Raw genomic sequence first — 21,624 nt, forward strand, 5'->3', positions numbered from 1 at the left:
ATGATTCACATTTATGCCCATGAGGTAAATTTTGGATGCTCCAATCAATATCTTTGTCTTTGGAGCACATTGTGCATACTACAAGATCCCTGTGTTTGAGATACAATATGTATGCTCTTATAGTTCTTCTTATGCCCTTGCATAGTCCTTTGCCTGTGTTCTTGGGGTACTCATTGCGTCCTTCTCTGTCTCTGTTGTGGCTACTCCCATGTGTATGAACAAAACATCATGGGTGTACTCACGCCTGTCCCCATCACCCACCTACTTTGGCACTCTCAGACCTTTCCTTGGGATGTACTCTGGGATTTGCAAGTTTTCAAATGAAGCAGAGCCACTGATGAATAGGTAGGCAGCGCAGGGAGAAACGGGTCCCTATGGCCGAAGATCAGGGCGCGTTTCCATTCAGCCTTCAAGCTTATTTCCTTGTTGGTCCGTTGGTACCCTGTAGCCAGTTTTCATCTCAAATCGGCCTCTATGGTAAAACTGCCCACGTGTTTCACCTAGAAACAGACTCAGTTATGTGTAGGTCCAGAAAATGGGCTCCGGGAGCCAGGCTGAGGTCTCCTGCAAGAGCAGTAAATGCTCTTAACATATGTTTATCCATATGTATATAGAAAGGAACGTAATAATGTTCATTACAGAAAATTTAAAAAATTAATCTCCCATAATATTTAGTTACTCTTAAATTTTAATCTGTCATTTTCAATGCTTATTTTATTCTCCAAATCTGTTGTATATAGTAGAACAGATTTTTTTCATTTGGCAATTTATCATAACATTTTCAATGCTAATAAATATTCTCCTACTGTTGGGCCTTGGAGAGTAACTTGATAGCTGTCATCTAGATTTGCTGTAGCTTAATTACCATGTTCTTTTATATTTTATTTATGCCTATATCTTGCTGATGGTTTTCATGATGCATGGTATTGGGCATTCTAGACATGTGAACAAATGACTTCCTTGCATTAATATCTGTGTGAAGGGTAGCTTGCCAGTCCTTTCTCCTCAAGGCTCTGTAGGTTTATACCTGGAAAAGGGAAACTTGGCAGTCTGTCACTTGACGTAGATTCTGTGGCTGCTTCCTGACAGGTGAGCCAGCCTCTTGTCCATGCCTGTAGGGGCAGGCACCACCTACTCCCAGCCCAGAGCCCTCAGCTCCTCTGTGTGAGCTCTGGCTTTACGTGCTAACATACTGGGCATAAGGAACACAATTCTGACACAAATTGACTTTGAAAAGTTGCTTCCGAAACCTTTAGAAGTGCTGCTCTTCAACGTGTGGTTGAGCATCTGGGAAGGAAGTTAGAGGTAGGATGCAGGCAAGATAGCACAGAGTGCTGACTTAGCTAATAGAAACCAAGCCGCTAATGTGGACAGGCAGAGCGTGTTCTCTGATTTGCAAAGTACAGTGCGCCTAATTGATTTCTGCATACTTGTGGATAGGGATCTGCCCTCTTCCATTTATTTTTCTCTTGACAAGTAGGATGTGAAATGTTGTTCCATGCCTTTTTAATTTAAATGTTGCACATGTGGAGACTTGATATTGCCAGCCATTTAGAGCTTGGCCCCAAACATAGCACATTGTTGTTATTAGCCTTCATCAGCTGGTTACAGCCAACATTCTGTTTGGAACTCTGAAGGAGTATAAATCTCCTTTATAGACATAACCTATTCCTGCCATAAAGTAAATGCAGTGAGAAGGCAAAGCTAAGTCTCCTTGGTGAGTTTCTTTCGTTGACCTCATTAGATTGGCTAGGTCAGGAGTGTTCACATTGGGAGTGTTCTTGGGAAGTAAGGTTTGAATTTAAGTTAGCTATATATGTATGAGGTGCTTTAAAGGGAGTAATGAGAAATTAACACAAAGATAACAAGTTCATGTTTCTGAGGATTTTGTGATTGACCTGAGAAATATATACATGTAACCAAAGCATTACATATGCATACATTGGGCTCAGACACAGCTTAGAGGGGAACTAAGCATCACCTCACAGCCTGTGTACGGGGCGGGGCTATGGTTGACGTCCTTGAAGCCACACGCATTCGGTTTGTCAACTGAGTGAGCCGTCTGTCTTGCTCACATTTACTATCTTTTCCAAGTGCATGTAGCTGTCCCGGTGGCCAGTAATACTTTTAAATAAAATTTTGTATTACATTTATTACAATTTTTATTATAAAGTGTTTCGTTTTCAGTGAGTATATGTTCCTATCATGGGTATCTGTAGATTTGTTTTTCTTGTTGTTTGAGAATTCCATGCATCATGCATACAAGATGATTTTTAAATATAATTTAAAATTTATCAAAAATGTATTTTTCTATATGATATATCCCAGTCACAATTTCTCTTCTCCCAACTCCTTCAAGATCCTTCCCATCTGTCCACCCATTTTTTCTCTCTCATTAGAAAGCAAATAGACAAAAACAGAATAGAACAAACCAATAGAAAGAAAAAGTGACCAAAGAAAAAACATAAGAAAGACATTCAGGTGCAGAGACACACATATACATACACACACACACATAAAAACACAAAATTGGAAACCATTATATATAAGCAAAAGATCTGTAAGGTCAAAAAATGTGCGGATATGGCATTATGAGACCAAACCCTCCAAATAACATTGAATTTGTTTTATGTTGGCCATCTGAGCTTAGTGCCTACCTTTAAGTGCCGTTTGTAATACCCAGTGAGACATTGGAGAAAACTAATTTTTCTTTTGCAAGTGGTTGTCAATTGGAGATAGCTTCTGGGTTCAGGCTGGGTGCTTGTGTCTACTGCAGTGTCTCAGCCCTGGAACTCCATCTCAGTTCCTGTATACCTGTATAGGCATTGTGTATGTTGTCAGAGGCTCATACATGAGTTCACATGTGGAGCAGCCCTGCTGTGTCTAGAACCCTTGTTTCCCTGGTGTCCTCTATCCCCACTGACTCTTACAATCCCTTAGCTTCCTCTTCTGCAAAGGTTCCTGAGCTCTAAGGGCAGAGATTTAGGATTGATTGTTCCCGGACCTCTCATTATCTTGGATCAGCTTTGGGTCTTTCTATTTATTTCTATCTGCTACTGGAGGAAGCTTCTCTGATAACAGTTGAGCAGTACACTGATCTATGAGGATAAAAGAATAATTACGAGTCATGTTATTGCTATATTCCTTTAGTAGAACAGTAGTAGTTGATTTTCCTGTAGGTCCATAGCCAATCTATTCTCAGATTCTTGGCAACCTGAACAGTGTTTGCCATGGGTTCTATCTCATGGAAGGAGCCTTAAATCGAATTGGACAATGGCTGGTTACTCCAACAATGTTTGTGCCACAATTGTACCAGTGTTTACTGGCAGACAGGTCACCATTGTAGACTGAAGGGTTGGCAGCTGAGTTGGCAGTCACCTTTATCTTCCGGTAGCATGCAGAGTACCTTCCAGTACCATGAACACTGGTCATTAGGAGTATAGGCTCTTGGTAGCCACCAGCCTGACTTCTTGTTCATTGAGTTATATGTAATGTGGTCTAATCAAAGTCACTCCCATTCCCTCTGCTTCAATTCCTTTCTCACCTCCTTCTACCATTATCTTCTCCCAACATGATGTCTTTGTTTCTTTTGTTTGTTTTTTCCTCCCATTGAATCTACTCAGTGCTGACAGTATGTTTATGGGCTGAGAACCATCTACTGAAGCACAGGTAGCCTTTCAGGAGCCACATCCTTGAAGAAAACTAACACACCCTACCTACGGTCATCAGTCTCCGGTAGCTCCACAGCTGGAGTGAGGCTTTGTCCTCACCTCCTTCCATCATTTTGGGATTTCTGCCTGGTTTGATCTTGTGCTGGTTTTGTGCTCCTACAACTATCATGGGTCTACATGCCCTGCTGAGTCCTGACAACAGCTTTGCTGTAGCCATTTATTGCCTCTGGTGCTATAATCTTTCTGCTGCCCTTTCTTTGATGATGCCCATGCCTTAGGAGGAGGTATGGTGTAGATGTCGCATTTAGGGCTGAGAACTCTGCAGTCTCTTATTCTCTGCATGTTGGCCGATTGTCAGTCTCTGTGTGAATTGCCATTACTGATAAAAGAAGATTGTCTGTTGAGGTTGGGAGATGCACTGGTTCATTGGGTTAAGGATTAGTCATTATGACTCAATTTAATACTGGTAGAATAAAAGTAGTAGATTCTCCTCAAAGCCTATAGCCTGTCTAGTCACAGGTTCTTATCCCTGATAGCAGTGCTAGGCACAAGTTCCATTTAAAAATTGGTTTAGCCTGGATGGAGGTGGGCGGTCCTTGGACTTCCCACAGGTCAGGGAACCCTGATTGCTCTTCCAGCTGATGAGGCAGGGGGACTTGATCGGGGGAGGGGGAGGGAAATGGGAGGCAGTGGCGGGGAGGAGGCAGAAATCCTTAATAAATAAATAAATTAAAAAAAAACAAAATTGGTTTAGTTATTTGTAGACTGGAAGCCCCTGGCTATAAAAATTCTGCCCAAAAGAATAATTCTATAACAATGGGAATAGTCTTCAAAGTTCCCAATGCTGTAATCATTAGCCACATGCAGCACTTAAGGACTTGAAACATTGATCCTGAACCAAAACTGAATTTTAATGCTTTTTAATTTTAATTTAAGTAATGATATAACCACCAGCTAGGGCAGTTGACAGGACAGTTAGTAATTTTCTGAACACTCTACCCAAGTCTTCTCTGCCCTATATCCTGGTTTGTTTTTGGCCCACAGACAGGGAAAATGTGTATTAAAAGCTGTTTTACGAGCTTTTCCTAGTCATAGAAATAAAAAGAAAATGGTCTCCCTTTTCCCCTCACCTCTGTCTGCTTCTCTGCAGCCTGAGAGAGGCTTCATTCTGCCGGGGTTGATTAAACCAGTTCATTCACCTCTGGTTTATTCCAAGATTCATATATCACTTTCCTCAGTTTGGAAGTTGACTAATTGACAGGACATTTACTAAAAACTGAGATGAAAATCTTATTTTGATGCTCTCATTAGATAAGATTTGCTCCTCATTAATTTTTCTGAAGAACTGATGGTGACAAATGGTCTTCCTATGCATTCTTACTCTGAAATAATATAGTCCTTAACACTGTATGAGGTCTAGATCCTTCTGAAGACCCACAGCCTTGGGGCTTTATAAGATTATTACTGGCGGGCTCTATTAAGGTAACAGAGTCATGAGGGGATAACCATCTATCTCTGAGTACAAAATATGCCTTTGTGTTTATAGTTTAGTTAATTTAATTTTGTTTGGTTGGTGTTTGAGACAGGGTTTCCCTGTGCGACAGCTCTGACTGTCCTGGAATTCACTTTGTAGACCAGGCTGGCCTCAAACTCAGAGATGTCTGCTTGCCTCTGCCTCCCAAGTGCTGGGATTAAAGGTGTGTGCCACCACCACCCAGATTCATGTTTTTATTATAACTATACTGCTAGTTGGATTGATAGCATTATTTTTCCCCAGACAATTTTTGTCTTACACTGTTTTAAGACAAAATATCGGAAGAAATCTGTCACCTCTGGGATCACAAAAAGCCAATGACCATAAGTTCTTTTGTGTTCAGAACATCTCAATAGCAAACAGCTTCTCTGTCCCAGCCCCTCTGAGAGCGGTGGTTACTCTTTTGCTGTTCTGGGTATCTCTTTCCCACCTCCATTCTCTTCTTGCTTTAAGGCCAGAGGCTTGGAGAGCATATGTAAAATCACACCCAAATTTTGGAACACCTTTCTTTCTGAGCCCAAACCCCCACATTAATCCTCCTGGCTCCTGCTGGGCCAGGTGTCCTGACAACAGGAGCCGCAGAAAGGCAGGCATTGGTATCCAAATTGTCAAATCCCTGCTAGAGGACAATGAAACAGCAATAGCTGTTCTGGCCTCTGTTGTTGTATAAGAACTCTTCTATACATTGTTCTCCCACAAATTTCCTCTGATAGAAAGAAACCGGCAGTTCTTTCTACATTTGTATCATGTGGGCCTGCTTGTTAGGGTTTCTGTTCTGCCCAGTTCCCATAGCCAGTAAGTCCCAAAGAAAATCACACAGAAGCCTACATAAGTTATAAACTGATTGGCCCATTAGCTCAGGCTTTGTATTAGCTCTTATAACTTATATTAACCCATTATTCTTATCTATGTTAGCCACATGGCTCAGTACCTTTTTCAGCAGGGCAGGTCACATTCTGCTTCTTTAGTGTCTGCAGAAAGAGCTTCCTTCTTCCCAGAATACTCCTGTTCTCATTGTCTGGCCTCTACTTCCTGTCTGGTTGTCCGACCTATACTTCTTGCCTGGCTATTGGCCAATCAGCATTTATTTAAAACATAATTGACAGATACAGAATTGTTCCACATCATACACTAAAAACCATAAACTTGTCTTAGGATTTTTGTTGTCTTCACATCATGTTAGTTAAACACATCACTATGATAGTAGTGGTAGTGTGGAGTGGTGGGGGGATGTATGCACATGGTATGTTTGCCATGATAGTAGTGGTAGTGTGGAGTGGTGGGGAGATGTATGCACATGGTATGTTTGCCATGATAGTAGCGGGGGTGTGTGCACGTATGTTTGGGATGGATTCTAGAAGGAAGACTGTGAAGAATGGGGTGCCGGGAAACTGTTCTGAGTTTGCTCGCCTCTATCCTTTAGGAAGTAGAGAGGGATAAAGGTGGAAATTTAGAGCTCTCTTAGTGCCAGAAAAGCAACACCTGTTCTTGCCCTGTCCCCCAGCTCCTTTGCATTGAATATAAATGAAGAGATATAAATTCCTGTCCCTCCAGTCTGTGGGAAATATCTAAAAGATCCTTTCAGCTTAGAGTCTGTATTTAATTCTCTTGGATCTTCCTACACACAGGCTGACACCCTCATTGTTCCCACATCTGAGCATCTATATCAATAGTTTTTTTCATAAAACGAAGTCCTTTTTGATGCATCTGCATAGAAAAAAAATACATGGGTAGTGAAACTCAGTGTCAAATCTCTTCAGTGCAGGTTGTTAGCCATGTGACTGTTCGATTTCGTGTGTCTGTCATCTGTGTTTTCACTGCACTTACAAAACCCTGCCAAGTTCTTATGTCTTCTACGTTGTCCCTTTTGCATTTGAGCCTGTATTTATTCTTCGAGCAGAATATTTCATCTCATGAGTCTCTGATCTTCATGGAAGGAAACTAGTGCAAAGCTTAATCAACTGTCAGCAAACTCTGGGTATTGCTGGGTGTCTTAGCGATTGCCATCCCATGTAGCCGGCTTGATGAAATGTCTGATAGTGATGGTCTTCAGGAAATCAGCCTGTGTCAGCATTGAGTTCCTAATCACTGCATATTAACACGTCTGTCTCCTGCTGTTTTCATTCCAGTATCTACTAGAAATGAAAAGCTTAATCCTCCCACCAGAGCACATCCTGAAGAGAGGAGACAGCGAAGCAATTGCGTATTCATTCTTTCATCTCGCACACTGGAAGAGGGTGGAGGGGGCCTTGAACCTCTTGCACTGTACGTGGGAAGGCAGTAAGTCATTTTTTTCCCTTTAAACATTCTTTAAGAACATAAAGTGCTCGAACTATTTATGTCACAACAGTTGATGATGAACAATGAGAATCTGCGTGTCTGGTTTTTGTTCCCGGTATGTCACATTATCAGGGCAGTTGATTATGTGCTGCTCACATATCCCCAGAGACAGGGGGTTGCTGTGGTGGTGCCACATCTAGGTTGGAAATGCACCTTCTTCCTACAAGAGGTCAGTGACTCTGGGTACTCTGAAAGCCCTCTCTGGAGATCCGCACAGCCCCTCGACATCACAGGAACCTTTGCCTTAGCCTTAGACCTTGTGCTAGATGCTGCTTGTCATTTCAGACAGTTGTAGAGTTGGGTGAGAGCCACAGTGATCCTGCACCGAAGTAAGAATGATCATCCACTGTAGTAATAAGAGCGGCGGGGCTGCGTCCCCAACACCCCGGCTACCTGGCTAGCTTATGCCCGAAATAACAACACACAAACTGTATTCATTTAAACACTGCTTGGCCCATTTCTATCTAGCCTCTTCTAGGCTAACTCTCGCACCTGGACTAGCCCATTTCTAATATTCTATGTAGCACAGCTAGGTGCGCTTACCAGGAAGATTCTAGCCTATGTCCATCCTGGGTCAGAGCTTCATTGCGTGTATCTTCCCGGGAGCGGGGAGCATGGTGTCTCTCTGAGGCGTCTGCTCCCGAGAGGAGAGCTGTGGAGTCTGAGCTCACTTCCTCTTCCTTCCAGCGTTCTGTTCTGTTTACTCCTCCCACCTATCTTCTAACCAATGAGGGCCAAGCAGTTTCTTTTTATTTAACCAATGACCTTCCTCCATCAATCCACAAAAACACTCCAGATATGTATCAAAACCAGCAACAATGCCCATTCAACCCCGGTGTCCTGTGTGGGGTGTGGCGGCCCCAGTGAGTGCCTGTTAGATAGATGAGGTCTAAGTGAGCCCGGGATGCTCTCCACGCTGCCGTCATTCTGTGTAAGGGAAGCAGGGTCTAATGGCAGGTGACAGGTACTTAGCTTTGTGCTCCTTCTTATCTAGTGAGGAGGAGCGAATGGCCGCTTGTCCCCTGTCTGGTGACTCTTTCAGAAGGTAGAGTAACTGCAGGAGTCAGGTGACAGGTAACAAGTCCTGAAAGCCCGGGCAGCAGTAGAAACACAGTGTGAAGCAACGGCAGGTTGTAGGGTTGGTACGAGATGGTAAATTAAGGAAAACAGAGCCAATTTTCTGTATGCTGTTGGATAACATGTACTGAAACACTGCTAATACCAATTTAAGCAAAACAAGCACAACCATAGCATTTCTTGTAGAAAATCAAAACAAAGAATATTTGAGTCTCTGGTAGTTTTTTTCCCAATTTATTCTTACTTTGATCAGGTTCACAAACAAGCCTTTTTAATCCTTTTTGTTCTTTATCTTTTCTGCTTCCATTTTTACTTTGATAAGCTTCTGTTCCTTCCTGTTCCTGCCCTTTCTGTGACCCAGTAAAAATCCAGCCTGGTTCAGGAAATGACAGGGTGGTAGCAAACGGGTGGGGGCAGAGGGGTGGGGCAGAGGGTTGGGGGCAGAGGGGTGAAAGTAAGCTGACAAGATGAGCTTCAAAGGTGGCTGGAAATGTTTTGTTTAGTTGCTTTGAAATTTTTTTCAGATAATTAGCAAGTTTTCTTTATATAGCTTTCTGTTTATAACTTGAAAGATGTTGACTTGCCAATGCCTCTCACTCTGTTTGAGAAGTATGGTGTCTGGGTGAGTAGACTCCCTCAAGAGACTGGGCCTGTGCACAATGTCCTCAGGCTTTTGCTAAGCATTGCTTGTCATGGTCTCTGTTAGAGCACAAAAGAAAATGTTAATTAGATGTGAGAAAGATTCCCAAGAGACCAGCAGAAACAAATACGAGACATTACATCTTATGTCAAAAACTGAATAGATCAATTGGCTTAGCAACTAAAGTATCTATAGCTTGGCATCCTGAGAATAATAGTGGAAACTTATCAGCTGGACCTTATTGATAAGATCCAACCCACTGGGAAGGACCCAAAATGCTACAAAGCAGAGGGTAATAAATACACGATATGAGGATTGACATCACCATAAAAAAATTAAAACCCTTTGGAAAACAACTGGACATTGTTGGGAAGTTAGTAATCAATTAGCAACACTGAGTTTCTCAGAATCAACAGGGAAGGGTCGAGAGACTCGGAGTGACATGGTGGACTGCCAAGTTAGGCAGAGCAGAAGTATTGGGCATTACCTCAAACCACATGGACAGACTACTTTAGTGGGATTAAGGGGTGAATTTTATATACAAAATAGTAAGGTAAGGAAACTGGATACCTATAGAAAACATCTACTGGGAATTTGATACTTACAGATAAACATATCTTGTGAAAATCGGATAATGACACCAGCCCAAATCAGTCAGTGTCATTTGGTCTCCAGAGAGAGCCGTGGTAATGAGCGCGAGAACACGCTCCGTGCGTGTGCTCGCTGTGCACCGACCACACAGGAACCTTGAGGAGTGTCGTCAGACCCGGATGCTGTTCAGTTGTCTTGCATTTGCATCTTTTCACTTGCTGACCTAATGGTGTTCTAGCTGAGGAAGAGCAGAGATGGTCACATCCGTTCTCCAGGAGGAGAGACAGTGAGGAGAGTGGCCGGTCACTTCGTAGGCACCGTTCAGACAGCCAGGCCACAAATGCAAGACTAGTTATCTATGAAGCATTTGCTTGAATGTTACAATATAGATTACATCGTGACATATAAACCTCATAGTCGATTCTTTTCTAGTTTAGAAAGTTATCCATCCTGGATAAAATTACATTTTGCTATCTATTTAATATTGGTTTAAAAATTTCAATAGGAATAAGATAATAAATACCACACACACACACACACACACACACACACACACACACAAAGGAAAGAAACGGAAGTAAATTTACCTGACTTTAGTTACTCCTGCTGAGTTGTGAGTGCGCTTTCATTTTGTTCTTGATATTGGTGCTCTTCAAATTTTGTGCACCTCACATACGTGTTTTCAATAAGCAAAAGATGTATATGTATTTTTATGTATATACTTATGCATATATATACATATTTCGGGAAAAATATTTCACAGTGAGTTTTTTCAGCCATTCTTATTTATTTATTTATTTCGAAGATACAGGTCTCTCATACAATTTACAAGAAAGAATTACTGCTCCAGCTTCAGAGGTTAACATCTCTGTGTTTTAAAGACTTAGTTTTATTATTTTTAAGTTGTATGTGTGTGTGTGTGCGTGCACGTGTGTGTTGAATCCCCCAAATCTGGAGTTATAGGGGGTTCTGAGCCGACAGGGTGCCTGATGTGGGTGCTGAGAACTGACTCGGGTCCTCTTGAAGAGCAGTTTGTCCTCAAAACCAAGGAGTTTCCAGCCCCATAGTGTTTTAAATCAGAAGACCTGGATCAGAATCTTGGCTCGCTTGCTGATAGTATTGTCTACTTTCCTCACTTTGGGAACTGTAAGGCCATATGAAGTAGAATGTCATACCCTGAATGTCCCCTGTTGGTGACCTCCAAACCTGCTGCATCTCCTCTAAGATGACGGCAGATCACCACCCCTCCCAGCAGCCTCAACAGAAGAGCCTGCAGTTCCACAGCGTGCCACTTGGTGGCGCCTTTTGACATCTCCAGCCCTAGAGTTCAGGTTTCCTTCTCTGAGTCATTTTCTATTTATTCTGAAATGTAAGGCCATTCCCCAGGTCCTCCCAATTTATCGATGTTATTAGAAAGCACGCAGGAGAGAAGATAACAGAATCTGGTTCCATGTTAAAAATGATTGTTACCCAAGTTGTGTTCTCGAAATCTTTAAAAACAAAACAACCTTGGCTGTGTCTGAAATGTTCATTCGGAGCTAGAAATAAAAGGATGGTTTTCTCCTTTCAGTGAATTTATCATGCTAGAGAAATAGTTATTCTTGAGAATTCAGTGGGTTTCGCATCAATTAAATTGACGCCCCCCTCCTTTTTGTGAACTCCACGTCTGATATATAACAGAGATTGTGTTTGAAGCATATGGTAGTTAAAGGGGGAAAGCACCCTTGAATCCTCAGCCACGATACATCAGCATTTCAAAGGTTTCCAAAATGTTTGATTCATCACTGTCCCAGGCCCTGAAATGATACAATATGCCCTCAGTCAAGAAAATTGAGAAAGGGGAAGAGTTTCGACTTTTTAGATTTTGTTTCCTGGATTATTGCACAGCTGCCGTCTTATCACAGTGATGTTTGTTTCTGCTCTGCTGCTCTGGCTGTGCTCACACACGTGCAAATATGAGCTGAATGTAGAGATGGCGTGTGGACGAAAGGACGGTCTCCTTTCAGCCGAGTCTGCCCCGGTCAGGCCGTTCATGGCGTCTGTTTCAAATGGCAGATCTGTTTCCCCTGTATCCAGTCCTGGTGCATCCACAGCTCTCTCCCACCCATCTTCCCCAGGCTCTCCTTTGATAGGATGTACTTTAGAAAGCATGGTTGTGTGTTGACCACAGCTGGGAACTTTAATTTTCTTGTTCCATACATCAGAAGGTGACTATGCCATGGTAAATCACTTGGCTTTTCTTTGTGTCTATATTTTTCTACCTAACCAAATAGAACTCTTTATTTTCTTTTGGGAGCCCCTCCCACAAGAATCCACTAAATAATGTATAAGATTTGGAGGTGGTGTTTTTGAGGGAGACTAAGCAGAGTGTTTCCTTTGAGAGGAGAAAATGGCCCATTGTTGAAGCATAGGATGAGATTATGATTCTAATTTATTCTCTTTGAACCTAATGGCAAATGCCCTTCACTCTAAGATGTGGTTCTCAGGGCATTTCCTCTAGCCATACCTTTGCTTCACAAGGCTAGTACCTTTTGGACTTCTCCCCGATCCTTACCCCCACCCCTAACAGATCTGAGGATACAGTTTGTGATTTGTGAGAAAGTGGTGATCAGATCAACAGTAGCCATAACTGGTGCACTGACGGACGGCCTCCAGATATGGTGTGATGGAGAGCCAGCCTGATTCTGAGTTTGCTCGTTTTGGTGACAAACCATAACTTGGAGTAACAAATCATGACATGGATAGCCTAAAGCTTTGTTTAAGACTCAGGCTCATCCTGTGTTTCCAAGGCCACCCAGACTCGAGAGCGACCTTGATCATCCTGCTTCTGTCTCTGGAAGAGTGTGGCAGGCAGTCTCCTGTAGTCTGGCTCAGTTTTCTCTAGTAGAGAAATTCTGGATTTTCCTGAGTGCCTTGAGCAAACAATTATTGAATTCTTCCTTTGTAGCAGGCTGATACCCAGGTGAAAATGTTTTCTAAGGAGCATTTGTGTGTGTTACACACATTTTCCACATACATGTTTTATGCGTACATGTTCAGAAGCAACTACACATGTATGTGTGTATATAGGTGGCGAGAGCACGCAGGCTGTCATGGCTCTAGGAGCAGACGATTAAAGTGCTGAGAGGCACTAGTAAGTTAGGAAGTTCACTGTAAAACCCTAGAATTCCCTCTTCAAAATTAGGACAAACCATGCTTAAATCCAACCAAGGAAAAATGAGTTTTTCAAGGTCAGTTTACTTCACTCTTGCAGTTGAAAGAATATGGATCAAAAGCCAAGCTTTGATCTCCGTCTTTTCCTTAAGTCTGCATTGAAATGACTAATGAAAGACAGGTGGCCCCCGGCTCTTACTTGCCTGCACTCAGACGTGGGGCATGAGACTTGCATTTTGATGATGACTTTCTGTTGCAGCATCTGCAGGTCTATCTGTTAGCGCAGGGCAACCCTTCGCTCTTCGTGCTCCCTGATGGAGAAGGCCAAGCCTTTAGGCTCAGTGGAGCAGGGGGAGGAGCGTCCTGGCCTGCACAGGGCAGCCTCTACCAGCGTGGGGACAGGAAGTTCTTAGCTTACCTAGCTTACCTAGTACAACTGTTTAAAAGCACACACTTTTTGACGGGGAACTAATGATAACAGGGAGAGCTGGGATCCACTCCCAATTCTCTGTATTATAAATAATAATGTTCTGTCTGAAAGGAAAAATATTAAACACATGTCAGATAAATATGAAAAGGTATCTTCTATCTATCTGTATAATGGGTAGGGTGACAATTCATTATTTTCTCAAGTTCCCCCCTTCTGTCATCTGTGGTTCTGTTGATACCCAAGCTCCCCTGACCTGCACAGCACTGAGCAGCTTGGAGTCCCGGAAGTGATCCTCTAGAGAGGGAAGGAGCCAGGTACATGAGTCGGAGTCAACTGTGTGGGATGTTTCCCTGTGCCCCTAAGTGACTCGGGGCTCCAGCTACACTCTGAACAAAGGCATCAGCACCCTCAAGATGGGAGGGTGCACAGGAAGTGGGAATGTCATTTATATACTGTGTTTCAACTGCTGGTACCTTAGGTTTCTTGCTTAGTTTGGAGTCAAATATGTGTACAATTTTAATTTATCCAAGCTATGTTCCTCAAAGACCTTTAGGAAGCTCATAGTCATTTGTAAAATTGTCATCTCCAAATGGTCTATCTCTATCCTCATTTAAGCCACTAAAGAAGTGTGTTCTTAGGCCTTATGCTAACCAAATCTCTGGACATTCGGTGCCGGCTTCAAGGCTCGTAGAGCCGGTGCCTGCCTCCGTGAAAGGGGTAGGAGGGGAAGCGGGCGATGTGTGCCACGCCTCTTCCCACCCTGCACACTCCCGTTCTTATCTCAGTCTTATTAGACCCTGTGCAGTAGGGTGGAGGGAGGATAGAGTTGCAAGCAGAAATTGTATTTGCTTTTGTTTAGTGAAGCCAAAACTTAATATTAGTTTATGAACTTAATGTAAATGATATCTGACATGAGAAAAAGCGATCTTAAGGGTACCATAAACATGCAAGAAACATTTATTATATACTTCCAGAAATTGTGTATTAGCAAAATCTCCACCCTTTCTGAAAGAGATGAGAGCTGATTTTTAAATTTTTTTTTTAAAAAAAACTAAATTGATGCATAAAGTTCTCTGTGCTTGCCAAGTATGGGAGGAAGGATTCTCATCCGAAGATGCCAGTCCGCCATCAGGTTTCTATTGTCAAGCGCTGTCAAAAGCTTGTACTCCTAATTTCTCCTTTAAAAATGATTGCCTGAAGTGCAAACCAACTTCAATTTTGAATAAAGTAACTTTTCACAATTAATCGCCCTTATGGAAACGTTTTTTCTTCTTGTATCATATGAACTTGAATACATTTAAAACAGTAGCCTGGGCACTTGTGAAGACTGTGAGACAGACCCACAGAATGGGCACGGGGACGCTTTCAGAGAAACTGTCATGTATGAAAAGATGTATTGAAATCCTGCCATATTGCGGCTTACATGTTAAAATACGTGCTCCCCAGAAGAGGTTTTAGTGAGTGGATGCTATACAATTACTGCAAGGGTTTTTTTTTTTTTTGTCTGTTATATTGTTTGTTTTCATTCTTTCGCAAGCTTAGTTCTAGTGGGAGAGATGTTGGCGTCACCCTCAGCATTTTCATGATTTAACAACCCATGACACGACTCTTCTGTCACTTGTGCTGACTGGCAAAGTCATCTTTGTTTGTGTGAAAGGGTCTGATTGAATAGGGTGAGTCTTCCATTATAAAAAGAGCTAAAGTCTAGGGTGTTTTTTTTTAATGTTTTAATCTGTTTAAGAGGTTTCTGTTACAAGAAGAAAATTGATAACATTTTTACCTCAGCAAACTGCCAGCAAACTGGCTCTGCTCTAAGCCCACATTTATCGTGATTTATATTCTCCGTGGCGATGTGCTATAACCTCCCAGAGATACCACTGTGGTGTAGATTGACCACATTCCAATGCTGGAATCACATACATACTGTTTTTACTTTTAAATACTGTTCAGACACCAGAATAAATACCATATGTGCACCGAGGCTGGTTACAATAGGACCTTGTCATTTCTTGTGAGGAAGAACAGGCTTTGTTTCTGATTCTTATTTGAAGGAAGTATGCAGAAGACAAATACGTACATTGACAGCATTCTGTGAAGACTTTGGTAATAATAGGGCTAAGGATGTAGCACGATTCCTTGAAATGTAGCATTTACAACCATAAATATTGTTGCTCGTTGCCGCCATCCCTCGTGGACACGTGTCCAGGCTAGGACTGCTAACTGGTGTTCTCAGGGTAGTGGATGGCTTTTCCATTCCGTATCTACAGCATGCAGCCGTTAAAGGACATCTGCTGAAGAAAAATGAACTCCGTGAGCGCTGCTCATAGGAACAGTGAGACTAACATGCTGGTGACATTGCAACAGGGAGAATAACACACTCGATAATGGGGATGGATGGATTGATTGGAAAGCCATAATTCAGTGGAAAGCCTCCTGTCACCCGACGCCACAGACACAGAATTTAGGTGGCCTGACATCATCAAAACATAGACAATCAATCTTTCCGAACCATTTTCCCCTGCATAATATTGAAAGATTTAAAAGTTTCATAAAGTTTAGAAATGCTTCTCAAATCATGTGTCCTTAAGTTTTTGTATTCCTCATCCTGGTTGGAGTTGTAATCCACTTAGGCATAGTTTTAAACCAGATGCAGCAGAATGCCCTTTATCTTTGTACAATCTGCAGCAAGCTCCAACAAGTCAATCTGTATTCACTTCTGAGAAAAGCACTTCAACCCAGGTGTGCATTGCCGTTGGCTGGGCTCTATTGAGTTAGTGCTTAAAGCATTTTTATAATATTTTATGCATGATGAAACCCTAGGTACTGATACTGATGGTTCCCCTGCCCTTCTGCACTCTGTCTGCACCCAGCTCTGTGAGTTTTGTCCAGAATATGTAGTTTGAGACGGATATGAGAGCAACGCTTTGCAGGGCTCCGTGGGTGTTTCATCTGGCACGTGCCTGTCTCATAGGAAGGAAAACGCTCAGAAGTTCTGATCTGAGGTTGGGAAGCTAGGAGATCAATACAAGCCTTTACTGTGCTGTCTTTCCTTTGTAGCTTTCCGGATGATCCCGTACCCCTTGGAGAAGGGACACCTCTTTTATCCATACCCAATCTGCACAGAAACAGCAGACCGGGAGCTGCTTCCCTGTGAGTACCCCCTCTGCAGCCTTCCTTTCATCCAGTTGGGGGACATTACAAAGGATGGGATGCAAAGAGGTGGTAATGATTAGTGTTGAGGGTGTCCTTATGAAGTTTCTCCCAACCCCTGGCCTTATTTGATAGCATATGTGAGGAAATGAATGATGGGAATGGGTTGGCCTCCCTGCTTCTCCAGCTCTTTCCAGATCCATCAGAGGGAAAGATGCCAAGGCTTGAAGTTTAGCAGAGATGAGCTATCGCGAGTCTAGCAGAGATTGATATCAACACGCAGAGCACTGAAGGAGAGCGGCCTCTCCGCAGGCTGGTTTGTTACGGAAACTTCGGCTTGGGCTCTCCTGCAGGTCCCAGGTGGTCTGTACAAGCTGGGTTTGAAGATGAAGAGCTGATGGCTGATGTCAGAGGGAGCTACAGTTGAGTCACGGGTGGGAAGGCAGGGCCAGGTCACCGGCGGAGCTGCCAGAGGCAGAGTCCGGAGTGGAGAAGGGTGGTGTGCTGTCCATGGTGATGCAATGCTCCTGGCCAGACAGTTCCGTGAGCATCTCATGGGCTGCAGAGTGAGCCGGCTGACATGTGCAGAGCACACGTGCGAGCTGAGCCTGTGTCCTGGAGGGCAGGATGCACACCCTGCCCTCGAGTGCCCGAGGAGCTCACAGCCTAAGGGCCACACCACATGTGGAAAGTATTATTTTGGTTTACTGTAATACAACATTGTTTTGACAATCCAGGCTAAATAGCTATTATCCAATCAGACCGAGTGCAAGGATCATGTCCAGGCTCTTCATGTGGTCCTGACTTGGGAAATACTTTCCTCCCTCTTGGCTTCTCTCTCTCTCCCCCCACACCTCCTTTTTCAATCTTTTTTTCTTTTTACTAGCACTGGTTACATCAATATCTAATAGCTATAGAATATATAAATACTTTTCTGGAATGGCTTTGGAGAGCTGACACGTAGTAAAATCGCAGGTACCAGCCTTACTAAGGCAGTGGTGAGAGGTAGCAACCGGATACAAAAGTGCCTGCTGCCAGGAGACCCGGCGCTCTGGGAGTGCATCACCTGTTTCCTTGCTAATGGCCCCAGCCTGTGCTTCATGCTCAGAGAGCTGGGAGAGCTCTGTGGTCAAGAGCTTCATTTCAAAGGCATCTGGTGCATCACCTGACACTAAATTTGATTTCAGAAATCCCCACGTGGGGCCATAATTCACCTTTTGACGCCCCCTTCAGGGAGATCTTTATTGAAGTTTCAGTATTCTGGGAGGAAGGCAGTCTTCTGAAAAGCATGGTGTTTTAAAAATGTTTTAGTTGAAAACAATTCAGTTTTCATGGCTATAGATTAGCTACTAACACCACATTCTTACAAAGCACCATTACAAAAAAGAAAAGTGTGGCTCAGATGCATTGAAAAGGGTACCATGCTCAGGTGTAGCATCTATCGCTCCAGAACCTCTTAGAGGGTTGGATTCCGAGAGTGAGATGGAAGGAGGTTTAGTTGTTGTAGACACTACTCATTCTCTGAGAGTTAAGAGTATGGTTGCTTGCATAGTAGGCCCTGAATGCACTCTGCCCCAGGTTCGTCCCTTCAGGGCCTGACTTCCTGGGTATGCAGGGAGGCTTGCTTTCACGTGCTCCATGTCTCCTGATAGATAGTGTCTGCTCTTTGTTTTCAGCCCTGCTGATTAGGGCTCTGAGTAATAACCTTCATGGGCAGTGAAGGATCTGTAGTTTGTGTTTTGATGGGGGAATGGGTCACTGGGATCCTGTTGTTTCCGGTAGCAGTGCTGTGACCCCACACTTTCACAGTCCCTTCTGCCAGGTCTCACACAGCTGGTTTCCCTCTTCTGGGCACACAGCCCCGTTCCCCTGGCCAGCATCTCTACCAACCACATAGTCACAAGCAGGCCTGTGATAAATTGGGTTAGACTAGTTCATTACGTATTTTATGTTTTGATACCATAGGTCTTTTGGTTTTACCCAAACCCAGTGTTTACTGTTTGAACACTATGAAAGATGCTCCCAAAGCCTTCTGTCCGCATGATTGTTTTGAGTACACTTATCATCAGGGGTGTCCTACAGCTGTATAGGATAACCTAGCAATTTGACCCTTGCTCCTGAAGGTCGTAGGGCTACACGCGAGGTCCTCACTGAATGTCTATTGGGCAGCATTCTCCGTCTACATCCTCAGACCGTCAGGAGAAAATATAAGATAAACTAATGTTGTTTATGATAATGATTTAAAATACAGTAAAATAAAACCGGGACGGATAGACCTGGACGTGCACACACACACTTGATTTGGGAATTTTCTGGGGAAGTATATTTTGTAATTTGGACAGGGTTTTGCTCTTCTGTTTTTGCTTTGGGGATAGGAACACTGTATTATTAAACATAGATGTTGCTCATGACACCCACAAGCTAACCCTGCTGTGTCTCTCACTAACGTGCTGCAGGTGGAACTTGGGCTTGGGAGGAGCAGCTAGGCCTCAAGGGCAGCAGGGGCAGATGGGAGCCGGGGAACATTCAGGGTTGCGCCCGTTTCATTTCCAACATGCTGCAGCCAAGGGGCATCAGCGTCCCTAAAATGCTCCCAGTTCTGTCCTAATGGCTCCCCTTTGGTCTCCCCAGCTTTCCATGAAGTCTCAGTTTACCCCAAGAAGGAGCTCCCCTTCTTCATCCTCTTCACGGCGGGACTGTGCTCCTTCACAGCCATGTTGGCCCTCCTGACACACCAGTTCCCGGAACTCATGGGCGTCTTCGCAAAAGCTGTGAGTGTTTCCTGGGAGGGGGCCTTGGGCAATGGACAGGTGGACCCGGAGAGCCCAGGGAAGGGCCTGAGGGGAACGGGCTGCTGTACAGACATGGTGGAAACCCTGAGGACTCATTTAGTTTTCACTATCACTAGAGCAGTCCACGGCTGAAGGATCAAGTGAGAGCACAGGGTGTTAGTGCAAGCCTCACCTCCTTTCCCAGAGAAATCCTAGCACCTTCCAGAAAATGCATCAAGTCCCAGAGGATGAAATAATTTAGAGACTCCTTACCACTGAGAAATGGGAGGGATGAACGGCACCTTCTAATCTTTGGATCTTGTGTCTTTCACTCATGAAGGATGAGATTTATGCTTTTTTTTTTTGTGATAATTTAAATGGATACAAACCCTTGGTTTGTTTGGACAATGAACTATGAGAAAGTGTGAAAGCTTGGAATGGAAGTGTACCAACGTGACATTCAGAAATAGGAAAATCGACCAAGAACCTTGTGAGAGGGTAGTAGAAGGAGCCCTGTAGGAAGCCATCTGCCCTGCTTGCTAAGAACCTCTTTCCCTGGAGAGAGTGCTGATTTCTGCAGGATCATGAAGGGGAGTGTCCTGATTTTGCCACAGCTGGGTATCAAGTAGAAGGACTAGAGAGGAAAACATCCGTCATCTCCCTGCCGTCTGAGTTCAGATGGGGATGATCTTTGTCTGTACTTCTTGTCTCCACAGTGGCCCTGCCAGGTCTGGAGTCAGCTGCTCAGGCCACAAACTCTTTGTTCTCTCAGGCCCCTCCTGCCTTGGACCCTGTCTGGATCAACTTCCAAATGCTGCCCCACCCCCTCGGTGCCCACATTGTAAACCTCCCTTCCCTGTCCTGTGCTCCTTTCTCTCTTCACAGCCTCCCCCTGGCTTATGGTCTTGCTGTTCTTGCCTGAGCTGCGTAAATTGTCTCAGCTGGTCTCCTTGCTTCTGCTCGTCACTCTGTTGCTTACACTAACGCAGGAAAGAGTTTTCTAAATTTCCAATAAGCACACCACTTCCCAGCTTTTACCTACTGGTTGGTTCCCTGTTATTTCCAGCTATAAATCTCATTTCTTTTGCTTGACTACAAGAGCCTTTTGTCTTCGAGAGGCCCTTGCTTGCCTTGTTATCCTTCCTCACAGTTCTTACACAGACCCACTTTCCAGCCACAGTGAAGTGCTCACAATGCTCAGATGGACCAGGCCTGCGTATCTCAGTGACTTTCCATGTCCTGCTTGTTACTCAAGGGATGCCTCGTAGGGCCTTCCCGCTCCACTTGTCTCCTAAAGACCTCTCCTTTACTTAATACTGTACTCATTTCTCCTGACTTGACAGGATGTCTCCACGATCCCACAGACTTCCATGAATGCCTGTGTTATCACATATTATTCTATATGATTGGTAAGGAATTGTCTGTGCCCTTTAGACTGTGCAGTCTTTGAAGGCAAGTGCCTTTCTCCCATCTGCGTCTCCAAAGCTCCACATCGTAGGTTCTATATGGCCTGTTAAGTGAATGGGCAGTGGTGCGTACACATGTTTATATCAGGGCTTTCCTTCCCTTGTCTCCAAACCTGCGTCCCTACAGTTGGAAGGGTCCTCCCAGTGCCTACCCGTTGCTGGGACAGGAGGGTTTCTAGGTGAATCGTGATTGCTGCTGTGCGAGGGCTTCCCTGTCCACCGTCATGCCCAGTTCACCCAGCCATTCCGAGCTCCCTCCTGTGCCTCCTGTGCCACTTTCCTGCGCTTGTGTTTATGGCGGCTTCCCACTCTGGGAGCGCACCCAAGAAATCACTTTCCCTTGCAAGTTCTCCGGAGGTCTTCTCTACTCCAGGCCCATTGGAAGTTCGAACTCCCTTCTCCTTTCCTCAGGGAAATTCAGTTTTCTTACGTCTCTTACATATTTTCCAAAGTCAGCATTACCCACGTTGCTGCCCTGGACGCCCTTGGGCCCAGGCCCTGTGCTGTTCACTGTTCCCTTCTCCATCACCAGCCTCTGAGGAAAAGTCACTGCCAAAGTTTCAGATTAGAGCATAATTTAGTTACGGCGTGTAGTGGCGATGTAGTTCTGGAACTGGATAAGTACTGTTCCCGCTTTTCTGTTTCCCTTTTAAGCATTTTTAGAATGTGTGCAAAAGCACCTCATTGTTCCAGTGCTCACTATCACGCTAATAGAGGACACTGGGCGGCGGGAGGGTTGGGATCTCAGGGAATTTTAGCCACTAGCGTGCCAATAATGCTCCTGGCCAAACCACCAAAGTT

At 44.0% G+C, this 21,624-nt stretch overlaps 1 protein-coding gene across 4 annotated transcripts in view; it reads left to right on the plus strand.

Annotated features, from left to right (window-relative positions):
- St7 (suppression of tumorigenicity 7) overlaps positions 1 to 21,624 on the plus strand; it is a 234,468-nt gene that overhangs the window by 207,721 nt on the left and 5,123 nt on the right. For all 4 annotated transcript variants that reach the window (XM_075953409.1, XM_075953410.1, XM_075953411.1 and 1 more), the window contains 3 exons: positions 7,335 to 7,485; positions 16,494 to 16,586; positions 19,218 to 19,357. In XM_075953409.1, the coding sequence (XP_075809524.1) occupies positions 7,335 to 7,485; positions 16,494 to 16,586; positions 19,218 to 19,357 (384 nt within the window). The remainder of the gene's footprint in view (positions 1 to 7,334; positions 7,486 to 16,493; positions 16,587 to 19,217; positions 19,358 to 21,624) is intronic.

This window comes from Microtus pennsylvanicus, chromosome 19, assembly GCF_037038515.1.
Source record: "Microtus pennsylvanicus isolate mMicPen1 chromosome 19, mMicPen1.hap1, whole genome shotgun sequence".
NCBI classification, from domain to species: Eukaryota; Metazoa; Chordata; class Mammalia; order Rodentia; family Cricetidae; genus Microtus; species Microtus pennsylvanicus.